Genomic DNA, 13,695 nt, shown 5'->3' on the forward strand with positions numbered 1-13,695 from the left:
AAAAATGTATATGTAAAATTATAAATGAAAAAGACTTGATTAGGAATTGAAGAGTTGGAAGGGAAATCTCTGGAAACATATTTAGGAACAGATAAGAACTGGGTGCCAAATTTTGGAGAAGGATTCAAGTGGACCGAATTTTAGAATTCTAACAAGTAGAACAGAGAACCTGGAAAGAATTGGAGAGTATATTCCTGGAAGAAGACTCTGAAGACAACGTTTCAGAATATCTTTGCTTGATGAAGGTCACATGAGCAGGCAAGAAATGAAGCACTGAATTATTTTAAATGGTCGTTGATAGATTTAGTGAAGGTAGATGAAGAAGCTTACATCTCATTTTCCAATCCATACTGGTAAGCATATTGCTGAAAGTTGCTGAGATTCATCTCCATCAAATTTCAAATACCGTGGTGACATCTGCCAATTCGTACATAAAAGTTGACTAAGCATTGGGATCAAATGGAATCTTATAAGGTTTTATAAACAGTGCTAGAAGCTAGTTAAGGAGGTTGGTGTAGTGCAAGTAGAAACTTACAACCATACGGAGGGGCTTAATGCCACATTTTGGCTCTTATCTCTTAATTAAACAAATCCAAATTATTAAGATGTTCACAGACAAATAACCATGTGTGATATGTCTTATAAAATTTTCTCCAAGGTGCCACCAAACTATGGGCTTTAGTTGGATGTAGCTATGCAAGTAGGAATTTCAAGCCAAGAAATAGTGAAGAAGAGGCATTATTTATGATATGAAAGCATTCTTTGGGAGGAGTTGCAACCAAATATAGGCATTGCAATACATATTATGGAAGAAGCATATAATTAATAAACGTGCAGAACTATAACATAGAAGAAACATGGAACATTGCAATTGAATTTCATTCCCAAAATTGAAGTATTTGATTGTTTGGCTGCCAAAGACTGGATCCTTAAACAAAACCTGAAGTCATTGGATATGAATTTCAACGAATTTGTACCCTTTTCCAACTTCATCTGATTTTATGATATTTAATGACATTATTATTTACTATACTAGTATTTTATCTTAAAATAATATTTAGTTTAATTATTTAGAAATGTCAAACTATTTTAATAATTTTGTGGATATATTTCTTATATTTGAAACTAAATAAATTTATATAAGGTAAATTTAATGTCAATTTTTTTTTCCAAATTATTACCCTTAACGAATTTCATCTGAATTTTATGATTGACGAACTCGAATTCAAATTTGAACCTTGTGACTTAGAATCAAACAACATTAAGAAGAGAGGCTCTGGGGTCCATCATACTGGTGTCTTATGTGGACAACAAGAGGAAACTCTATGTATCTTCTAGTTGGATGTAGCTATGCTAGCAGACTTTGGTAAATGCTAAATCAATTTGGAGTGATACCAGCCATGCTTCATTTCCTCAAAAGGAAATGAGATTTAAAAAATCATTAACCTTATTACAATTACTCAAGAGCTGAGTGACATACTTACTGGAAATGAGTAATAGATCCTCAATAAGCAGCAGGGTGTGTGCACAGTTGTGAAAGAACAATGGAGAAGACAAATTGTGGAAACTTATGTAACCAATAAAGGAAATTCTGTTTTGTCTGGTTAAATTTGTCCGTCATCTTAAAAGGCTTTGTATTAAGGCTAAAAATATTTTCGTTTCCTAAAGAAGGAATTTGATGAAACAGCTAGCTGTTTTTGGATATTTTGATAGTGCATCATGACATAACTTTTACCTCTAATATGTACGCACACAGTATGTATGTGTATGGGTGTATGCATATACACAGGTAGATACAAACACATACATATAAATGCATAGATTTATGTAATATGTATATGTGTACACATGCATATGTGCACATATGCAAATACATACATAATACATATGTTTGTATGTGTATATTCTTCAAGAGTTGTAATTTTATATAATGGTTTATTTATATTTATGCTAGTGCTGACCACTTTCTTGTATGTTATTATCAGATACAGCACCCGAGGTACAAGCTCAATCGATTTGATTTAGTGGTGACCCCTCACCATGATTTTTATGCGTTGACTCCTTCTGGACGAGAGCAAGTTCCACGTCTTCTTCGAAATTGGATAACTCCAAGAGAGCCCCCAGACAGACGTGTGGTATGCATCATGTAACTTGGAGCTAATTACAAACACCTGGGTTTTATTTAGCATTTTCTGAGCTTTTTTAATCACCATGCACTGTATTTATGGTTTCATGGGGTATTTAGATTTTCAAAATTTATCGTTATAGGTCCTTACAGTTGGAGCTTTACATCATGCTGATTTCACAACATTGCGAAAAGCTGCTTCAGAGTGGCATGATTATTTGGCGCCACTTCCAAAGCCATTGCTTGTTGTAAACATAGGAGGACCAACAAGTAAGGATTGACACACAACTGAAACCTGGTTAATGGAACATAAATTTCAGTGAATAGGAACAAACATTTTTGCATGTATTATCATTTAATGATGTATGCATTTTGTCATTTAGTTCAATATAAGTATTAAGGACCATACATTTGGAAAACGTAATACTTATTTCAAAAACTAGCTCCATATGCACTGTTTTTTTTATTTTAGTAATTACAAGTACATAATAAACAAACATGTGAGAATTAAAAGTTCAGGTCTGACTTTTATTAGTATTATTTAAAAAACTAGCTCCATATGCACTAGTTTTTATTTTAGTAATTACAAGTACATAAAATAAAAACTTGTGAGGATTAAAAGTTCAGGTCTGACTTTTATTATCAGAACTGCAACATTCTCTAACTAAAATTTGAGATGAGCTGTTATAGTTGATAAACACAGAATGCATCTAGTTAACATTAGAATTGCTAGAGGCTGTAACTAAAATGTGATATCAGCAGGAGTCTCACTAAAATGATCTGCATCTAGCGAGCTTCAATATATCTCAGGAAGAGGCACAATGTTATCAGAAAGACAAAGAGCAATCACACAAGATAAAAAAAAATCAACATTTTACACACTTCCAAGTGTTTCCAGGATTAAAAGTGTAACTCCTGATATTCAGGGTTGACATTTAGCATCAGAATTGCAAAATTCACTAACTAAAAACTTAGATGAGCTGATATACCTAGCAATCACAGACCATCTAGTGAGCATCAGAAACTGTGAAGGTTGTAACTAAAAAGTATGATCAGATGATATACTTTGTGAAAATGAACTGTGTATTAAGATAATTTTTTAAGAACCACACAGTTTTCCAGAGAAACAAAAACAATCAGAAGATTAACAAAATCCAAAACGTGTTTCTCTTTTTACCTTTCCTAGTGCTGATCTAACAACTAAATGTGTTCTGCGGCTGCAAATGAAATAGTGATAATATTAATCTCTTTATATGCACCTTTTATTTATTTTGAATTTTATCCAGATTATGAATGGCAACGCGTAAGAAATCTCATAATCCATTTACTCTAGTGTACCTACTAGCTACACATGTAAATGTAGAATATAGTTATTGAGTACAAGATACGTAAAATGTAATATAGAATGTGAGAGTGAGCAAATGGGTGATGCATCATTATATCTGCATCAAGGGGCATGCTTGATAGGATGTGTCCTATGAGTAGAAAGGTCTCATCTCTTTGTTGTGACTAATCTGGCTTAAGTATTCTCTAACATGCTCTCCCATGTTGGAAAAGCTTTGACTTGGAAGCACCATGAAAATATGTCAACCAATATATCTTGGATACATATTATTGTAACAGTGCAAAGGGATAGGCACAATCCATGCTGTGTCAATCTTAACAGGCTCTCTGTCAGCGAACACTCGAATTGTGTTTGCTTGAGTATTGTTGGTATGAACCCTAAGAGTTTCTTTTACAAGTTCGATTAGTAAACCATGTATACTATTTGGAATCATGAATATAACCATTAGACTCTTCTAGTCAGATGTACAATAGGAACGTGTTGAAGATAGTAGCTGCGATAGAGATCTTTATCTCTGGAAATATGAACGTTATTACCGTTATTGTCATCTTCAGCTGAAAAGGACAGTTAAAGTTTAATTTGTAATATTAAAAACGTAAATAACATGTGTCATTCACATGCATTGAGGCATGAATATTCGAAGAGTCTTATTTAATTATAGGAGTTATGAGAAACTCAAGAGACCTTCGGTTAGAATATGAAGAGTCTCTTCTATTGTTATATATTCGCATCATGCGATAAGCATTGTACACTTGAACTTTTATTATCAATAAAGATATATTTTGTTGTGTGGCTGGGTTTTTCCCTTCATTCTCGAAGGGTTTTCCCAGGATATTTCTAGTGTTCTCTTTTCAGTTTTGTCTCTTTATTTTGTCTGATTATTTTCATGGATTTCTAGGCTCTAGTTTCAACATGGTATCAGAGTCAGATTTTGATAACAACATTAAAGAAAATTTTCTTTTCTATCTTCTAATTTGTGTTTTCAGACTATTTACTGTTGAAAAGAATGATCTGTTCAATAGAGGAGTTGTTAGTTCATTGTACCATTGTTTTATGAAGCCTTGAGATTCTGGTTTTGAACTTGTTGCAGTAGCTTTGCTTGTTATTATTTTTTAGTAATATTTCTTGGTCGGTTTTCAGACCTTATGATAATGTAGATGTTGCCATCTTGATACTGTAGTGAAATCAAGCATCATCTTCCTATCTTGCATCACGTTAATGGAGTCTTCAATTTTTTTTAGGTTGCATTTATTTTTATTTGTATCATGAGTATTATATTGATCTCCGTATGAGAAGATCTTGCATGTTGTGAAATTTTGCATTTTGTGAATTTGATCTACGAGAGGTCTTGCGATCGAAACCCAATGATGGAGGCTTTAACACTTCACTCCTCAACAATGCCCATTTGTTCTCGGTCCCAGATCTCCTTATCAAGATGTCAGCCACGCAGATCGTCGCATCTTAAGCCCGCAGTTGGCAGCTGCGATTGTGCCCTTAAATCCACAGTCTTATTGCAGCTACTTGCTTCCTCATCCACTCAGGGCCAATCGCGTGACCAGAGGCCTGTTGCAGACGCCTCTACATCAAAAACCAATAACAGTGATGCTCCCGCTGCTGCTTCTTTGCAAGGTGCAAAGTCTCTTCCTTTTGCAATTTCCATAGCGGTCAGTCTCATTGTGTGCTTTCTGGTGCCAAAGTCGCTGGAAGTAAGCGCCCAGGCATGGCAATTGTTGGCGCTTTTTCTGTCCACGTTTACACGACTCGTCTTGAGTTCTCTTCCAGTAAGCGCCTAGTTTTTTTCTCGGCTTAACATTATTACTAAAACCCTAACGTTTACGGCGGCCTTTGGCATCTTCACTAACGAGCTCATATGTTTGATTGTCATTTCATTTTTCTTTGTGCGAGGGTTCGTGAAAACTAGCTTAGGTGATTAGATCACTACTTATTTCATGAAATGGCTAGGAAAGAGCACACTCGGGCTTTCTTATGATTTTAGAGGGAAGTTTTTTTTTGTGTTATCTTTATAATGACTTTAATGTTATTGTGATATTAATATTATATTCGTATAGTTATTTTGATGCTATGAGATTTAAATGGCATTATTCTAAATCTCTTTGTGTATGTGAGATTAGACCAGATAGATGTGAGTATTTATGATTATATTGCTTGAAAGAAATTATTTTTAGCATTGATAGTTGATTTTAATAATCTCTCTTGGTTGCAGAATGCAATAAGATAAGGATTATAGCTCCAGAGGGAGATGTTGAACTTTAAAGATTTTAGCTCAAGAGGGAGATGTTGAACTTTAAAGATTTTAGCTTCAGAGGGAGGCTTCATAATTAAAAGGGAGTGCTTAAAAAATCCCATTCATTCTTATTTATGATTGTGATGTTTGTGGTTCTGTAAAATTTGAGATTTAAATGGGACCAAGTGTTGCTTTTATTATGCCTATTTCTATTCTTGTGTGAATAAATGAGATTGTAAGATCAGCTATGATAACTCTTTCACTATGTGATAGTGAACATCATGTTGAGAGAGTCCATGATGTCATCACATTGAGAGGTTCTATGATGGGAGCTGGATGTCATGTTGAGAGATTCCATGACAGTTCACGTTGAGAGAGTTCGTGAATAAAGGCTTAGCTGTGAGTCTTACAAATCTTTTCATGTTGAGAGATTCCATGAATGTGATTAATTGTTACAAGTTTTCATGTTGAGAGATTCCATGAATGTGATTAATTGTTATAGGTTTTCATGTTGAGAGATTCCATGAATGTGATTAAATGTTACAAGGTTTCATGTTGAGTGATTACATGAATATTATTGATTGGTATAGTTTTTCATGAATCTAATAAGATATATGGGATAAAATTTCATCATTAACATTTTGGTTGCAGCTAAAGATCTCTCTCTGGCTAAGAGGGAGTGTTGAAGATAGTAGCTGCGATAGAGATCTTTATCTCTGGAAATATGAACGTTATTACCGTTATTGTCATCTTCAGCTGAAAAGGACACTTAAAGTTTAATTTGTAATATTAAAAATGTAAATAACATGTGTCATTCACATGCATTGAGGCATGAATATTCAAAGAGTCTTATTTAATTATAGGAGTTATGAGAAACTCAAGAGACTTTCGGTTAGAATATGAAGAGTCTCTTCTATTGTTATATATTCGCATCATGCGATAAGTATTGTACACCTGAACTTTTATTATCAATAAAGATATATTTTGTTGTGTGGCTGGGTTTTTCCCTTCATTCTTGAAGGGTTTTCCCAGGATATTTCTGGTGTTCTCTTTTTAGTTTTGTCTGATTATTTTCATGGATTTCTGGGCTCTAGTTTCAACAGAATGCTGTTGGTAGTGATGTTTAATATGTTTGTTTCAGTGCTCCTTGGGGATTTGTCACTTGCATATTTTTTCTTGGCCCCTGCAGGGGACATTTTGAGGACTCCTAGACTGCTTGGAAATGTGCCTTCTGCATCCTCTATCTGTTCAGAAAATAGAAAATGTATTTCAAACCTTTCTGAAAGGCTAGCAGACGGCAGAGGATGATAGGCCGTGTTATATGGCCCAACAAGGCATAAATCAAATTTTAAATTAAAAAATAAAAATAAAATGCATGGACTGCCCCACAATGCTATTCCAAAACCCCTTTAAACAGACTTAAACCTATTTTACTTAGCAAAACATTTAAACAACCAAAAAGCATAAATAATAATAATAATAATAAAAAACAGCTTGTGTTGAGGAGCAGCAAGAGAAGAGCAGCAGGTTAAAGAGGAGTGAACAGAAGTCGAGAATGATGATTTGGACATCAAATCCACTACACTAGAGGTATGTTTTCCATATTTCGTTTATTTTTTCAATTAATTTTGCGTTGTTTTCAAAATTTTAAACACATAGGAAGGGTATTGTAACTTTTTTGAACGCAGTGAGAGTAGTGATAGAGAGGAGGTTGAGTTTCAAATGGAAGGAAAAAGTAGGCCTAGAAGTAGAACTCATAGAGGTATGGCATCCATTGGGGTTTCTTTAGGGACTGGGAGTATACTAGGGCTAGCAAGTTCAATCCCAATTGAAAGTCTTTCTGAACTGCTCAGAATTTATGCAAAGGGGCACTTTTAATTCCAAGAAACGACTATTGCAATTCACAACATGAGTTGACAAGCATAGGAATATATATTTTTTTATGGGGGAGTAGAGAATGGCAATTACATTTGTGCCACAAAGGATATAGGGGTAGCTATACATGAGTGTTTTTTCATCTTTTGTGGATAGGTGGTAAAGGGATGAATGGTTGTGAAGCTATAATTCTAACTGAGAAGATTCATGCCACTAGGTTGCATATGGAAGGGAAGGAAATAACAAGGAACTTCATTAGTGTTTGCAGTCCAATGTAGAATTGCTAACATGATCAATCGATGTTGGGTTTCATGGGAGAAAGGGCTCCATATCTAGTTCTACTTTGACTAGGGGAAAGAAAAGACCTACAAACATTGCAGCTATGTTTACCACATGATCAGGAGATGTGCTTGATTTCTCTATTGCCAACTTTTTAATGCTTATGCCATACTATTTCATGTGGTACATTCACTATATTTTAAACAAATATTTAATGATGTGATAATTGCTGGTCCATTTGTTCCAAATGGAGAACATGAGCTATGCATCACCCTCTTTGACTCTTTGATAGAGAGTATTCCACAGTGAGTGAGTTGATGGAAGATATGAGACAAACTTGGATAACAAATGGATGTTGCATCATCATGGATGGGTGGATTGACATCAAAATTGGTCCCTTATCAATATTATTGTCATAGGCTTAAATGATCTTATTTTCTCAGAGCCATTGATTGTTTGGGTAAAAGGAAGGATGCAACCTTCCAAGTTCAAATTTTGAGAGATGCCATTGAAGATTTTGTAGCCTATAATGTTGTATATGCTGAGACTGATCGAACCGGTGTGTATAAGATTTTTTGATGATGGAGGGTGCTTATAAGCACAGTTTTTGGACACCATGTTGTGCTCATACATGGAAGAATCCCTTAAAGGAAATTGGGAAGATTGGGTGAAGGCAGTGCTATCGAAGGCTGGAGATGTGCAGATGTTGATTTTCAAACATTGCACTCTTATTTTTTTCAGGACATTTTTGAAGAAGGAATTCTTCAAGCTCATGGAGACTAGACATGCCAAATATTTTATTTTGTTAGAGAGGAAGCTTGAGATCCTTGAGGCTTTACAATTAATGGTGGTCAATGCAAAGTGGCGTATATGGAAAGAGGCAAGCACATCAAAAGGATGATGAGTGGTGGTCTAAAATGTGGTAAGGAAATTGCTGATTTTATTTTTTAATTTTAAAAATTTATTAATGTTTCTTACTTGCAATTTTTTTTAGATGTTAATTTCTTAGCTTGTTTGTACTTGTAGATATGTTTGCTTCTTCATTACACCTATTGTGTGTGAGTGATTAGATATGCTGATTTTGACTCTCTTAGCTTTGGAGAGATTCATGAGACCTTTGATAGCATTGTTGACAAATCAACCAATTTTTTGTAGGGAAACTACTTTGAAATTTTAAGAGAATCTTAGGTCCATTGTGACACGATGATGGAAGCACCCCTCTTCATATGGAATCCTATCCTCTCAATCCCAGTGCAACGAGGCTTAGGAAAGTGCCTCCATCGCATGATGAAGAGGGAATTAGTCCAAATATAACTTTATCCATTATATCCTTTCCTTGAGTGTTAAATTTTAGGATTTTTTGCAAATGTTTACATTCTTATGTATGATTCTATTTGGGCAGATTGCTAGAAGAGCAGACTTATAGATTTCAGTGTGTCTTCTAATCTGCAATCTAGCCCTCCCTTATACCTAACTCAAGGGGCATGTTCATTGACCCTAGGTTGGCTTACTTAACAACATAATTGTTTTCTCAAGATCGGTGCCCATTCCAAGAGTTACTAATGTTTAGTAACTAACTAACCACACTAGTAAATAAGAAGGCTTATAAAAGCCACTGGGAAGATGCTGATCTGTCTAGAGGGGACAATATGTTCTAGTGACCAATACTTAAGGGAACTCATGCATCCAGATCAGACTGATCTGAAAATCAGAACACTTGTCAACGTTACAAGGAATTAACACTTCCTCTTAACTTGATAAGTGATAGAGACATATCTAGCAACATCAATAGAGATGACTAAGCATAGATATACACTCTATACCTTTCTGAATTTCAAGCATGATGTATCATTATACAAATGATACCAGAAAACACATCATATTACAAATCTTGTAATATAAGTTATCACTGGAGGTTGTGATCAAATCACTAAGCATCGTTTGTAATACAAACTATCAAATCACCTAGGCTTGTAACAGAGGGTGTTTGACAAGGCTTGTGATATGAAGTATTACTTGAACTTGTGATAACAGTATTGCATAGAATGCAATACTCAGAATAAAGACTAGAGAATAATTAAATTCTCCCTTTACCCAAGTTGTGACGTCTGGAGTTTTAGAAATGTCATTGTCACAACATGATCTTGATTTCGTCCAAGCTCTAGACTCTAACAGCAATCCATTACTAGAATGCCTTACACAAGATAAAATCCGGAGAATAATTAAATTCTTCCTTTATCCAAGTTGTGACTCATAGGCACACAACATGATCCTGAATTAAGATCTATCAGTACAATGGATAAAATCTGGAGAATAATTAAATTCCTCCTTTATCCAAGTTGTGATTCATAGACATAGAAATGGCTCCATCACAACATAATCTTAAGCTCATCCAAATCTGCCAGTAGTTCTCTACTAGTTAAAACATTATCTTAGAGATTGTCACCTCTTATAATGTCTATATACAAGTATTCATTATTTCAAAGATCTTACCTCTTAAATAACAAACACAAATGGTGAAGCCCCATACTAGTCAATATCCTAACAATAATATAAATTATCATAAGAATATAAAACAATTCAGTCAATACTTGGATCTTTCTTGAGATGATCACTCTCAGAGAGGTTTGATAAGAATACCTGCTTTCTAATTTCCAGTACTTAAGGATAAAGTCTAAAGAATAATTAAATTCTCTCTTTATCTAGGTTGTGATTCATAGACATCAAAATGTCTCTTTCACAACACAATCTTGAATCTATTCAAGATTTGCTAATAGTCCTTAACTGATTTAAAACACCATAAGATCATTTGCTACCACTGCAAATTCTTGTTGGAAGATTGTTTTCTATTACTGCAAACTGATGCTGCAAGACTGTTTGTTGAGAAATGCTTCCATACCTTGATGTTTATAAAGGTAGGCCCATCAGATGGTTGGTCACTTTAGATTTTCGAGACTCATACTGGATATCAAATCTTTCGAGCTCCTTATTCCAGGTTGCCTTGATGAGATGTCAAACTCCTTCTGAATCCAAAAATTCTTTCCTACAAGAACATTCTTCAGAAAAGAAAAGAAAATCAAGGCATATACTCTTCTTATAAAAAATACAAATGAAAGATATTATAGACATAAGGTAAAAGAAGAGCTCAAGTACAATAGATACTTATCTTTCCATCATAACCTTGATGAAAGCTTTTGTACTTTATGAGTATACACAATCTTGACATGGTACACTCAGTCTGAGTTTGTATAACCTAGATCCTGGGGAGTCAACTTGATCTTCTAGGTACTCTTCTTGACATATAACCTTCTTATAAGATGATACTTATGATTCTCTGCTACAAATTCTTTATTACTCAAGAATTAATAAAGCATGGTCTACTCCCTCTGAGTCAAGATTCACCTTTGTAGATCATTTAGCTTCTCGTTTTGTTAGGAAGGCATACCATGCTAATATCCATGATCTTAGTGTCACATCACGATGTCACTTTCTTCCCTCTTTTCTAACGAATACTAATAATCTGAATATTTATAAGGTTATATAGAATGCATCTTTTCTAAGTCCACAATCATTAACACTACCTCTTGGACTTAAGGGATGATCAGAAATGCCTTCAGTAAAATGTTTATCTTAATGATCTGTAGTCTCATGATGTAATCTTTATCCATGTGCATCTCATCAGTGATTCTATCCACGAGTTATCTTCATTGATGAACTCCCTCTCAAACAAAATAATCGAGTTTATCTAAGATGATAGAATCATTTGTTCTTATTCCAAGGTTCCCTTTTATAGTGGATCATACTTATTCTGAATGGGAGTTTCCTTTCAGTAGAGCGACATTCGGCTTACTCACTGTAAATTCTCCAAATGTCTCCATATCCAGGAACTGACAAACAATTTTACATCTGTCGATGATCATCTCAAATTTGTCTACAGCTAATATTGATAATGGAGATATTATCGTTTTCAAGAAATCTGTATAAAGGCAATCTACAGGTAGGACAAAAGTCAAATCCACTGTGCACATTGATACGCCAGATTTTGCCAAATGTTATTACAAGTCAAACAGGCATTCAACCGGTACACATGCATATCGAATAATTTGGCTCTCCCTTTTAAATCATAGCTCATAATTTAAACAAGGTCTTTTCTTGCATGTAGTTGTATCCCAGAATTTTGTTTAATATAAAGTGTTTCAAATGGCTTCATGCCAAGGAGCAACAATTCCTAATTAGAGTAACAACTCTCACAGCATTTTAGAGCTCTAACCCAATTTTCATTTAAATTAGTTTGTGAACAACCTTCAAATGAAACTCAGACATTTAACTCTTTAAGGTAATTAACCCATATCTTCTATTTGAAGCTTCTGTAGCCTGAATGTCAGTTCTATAAATTAGTATCTGGCCCACATCTTTTATCGTGTAGCACTTTAACTCATAATCTATTCAAATTTTTCCATACCTTAAATAGGCTCTATTCGGTTATACCTTTCACCATAAGGTATGCAACCGATTTGTTAACATAAACAAACAAATGTTATTGGGGCCTGTCTAATAGCTTGCTTGCCCAATATATTATGACTCCTTAATATGTGAAGGTAATTGAACCATATATGCAGTCGATTAGATATACTTTGAGTCATGTACTTCCATGCTTCCTGCGGACATTTTATATGTGTTATATTTTACTTGGCTGCAATTTGTATGTGCTTTCTATCGCACAGGGGGACTAGGTTGGGCATCGATTCTTATGACAGTATATCTTCTCAATCCTGCAGCTTCCAATTCTAATTGATACGGTATGAGGGCATCATCATAGTGTACTCCATATCTGCACATGTTCATTCTATCTGTTTTGGCCTTTCTATCTCAACGCTTAACTCCAACAAACATACACCAGCGTTCATCTGCTGTGCACTTTGTAATTAGATTTGTTGCCAATCTTTGCTCGAGTAACGATCATCATCCTCGAGATTGATGCTTTATAATAATGAAACTGTCTGCAATGTTAATTTTCTCATAAATTAAATTTATCATATTTAGTTTGATGCAGTTAGTTAGGGGTCCTCATATACCCATGAGCCATGCACAACGAGCAAGGAAAGGTATCTTTAAATTTATCCTTTCAGTGCCCATGCTTCACCAAATTTTCAGATTGTTGGGGCAGTATTATATAGGCTTACTCAATTCTATTGTCCATTTTCTACTCGAGAGTTCTTCCTCAATGTTGAATAATCGCTATGTTGTCTTATCCTTCTTGACAACTTACGTATGTATTCAATGCCCTGACTACCCTATCCAACATTAGTATATTATTATTTATTTGGACCAAAATACATATACATAATGCAATGGTGACCAGGGATTATGATTTAGAAATGACTTCACTGATAAAATTGTATCAACATATGACATGCAATCAAAACAACTCCATTTTGTGGTCATTGCCTATTGTTGTGTGTGTGTCCCATGCAATTGTTTAACTCCTATCTTAAATGGCATCATCATTTTGCAGTATACCAATGACAATGAAAACTCCACTAGAATTTCTATTTCACTTCCTTGGTCCCACGATTCAAAATGCCATGCATTTGTTTTCAAAATTCTTCACTTCTCATTCAAGTTAACTTGTCAAGGGATTTAATGAGTCCACATATATCTTAAAAATAAGCATTTCATCATGGAATAACCTCCAGAATAGTGTAGGCGGTAAGCAAATCTTCAAAGTCTTAGAACTTTCCTCAATCTCTAGTTTTCATCAGCCAATATATAACTTTTGCATCACCGTGGATGGAAGCAAGGAGCAGTGCAGTATTTCTCACATGG

General features: G+C 34.6%; 1 protein-coding gene across 1 annotated transcript in view; it reads left to right on the forward strand.

Moving 5' to 3' along the window:
- The window catches only part of ELM1 (fission ELM1-like protein (DUF1022)), a 164,685-nt gene that overhangs the window by 71,149 nt on the left and 79,841 nt on the right, over positions 1-13,695 (forward strand). Inside the window, exons 4-5 of the mRNA XM_089809621.1 lie at positions 1,986-2,135; positions 2,269-2,395. Coding sequence (XP_089665747.1) covers positions 1,986-2,135; positions 2,269-2,395 — 277 coding nt within the window. The remainder of the gene's footprint in view (positions 1-1,985; positions 2,136-2,268; positions 2,396-13,695) is intronic.

The sequence above is a fragment of the Cupressus sempervirens genome, chromosome 11, assembly GCF_028749045.1.
Source record: "Cupressus sempervirens isolate cs-2001-9-10 chromosome 11, ASM2874904v1, whole genome shotgun sequence".
NCBI lineage: Eukaryota > Viridiplantae > Streptophyta > Pinopsida > Cupressales > Cupressaceae > Cupressus > Cupressus sempervirens.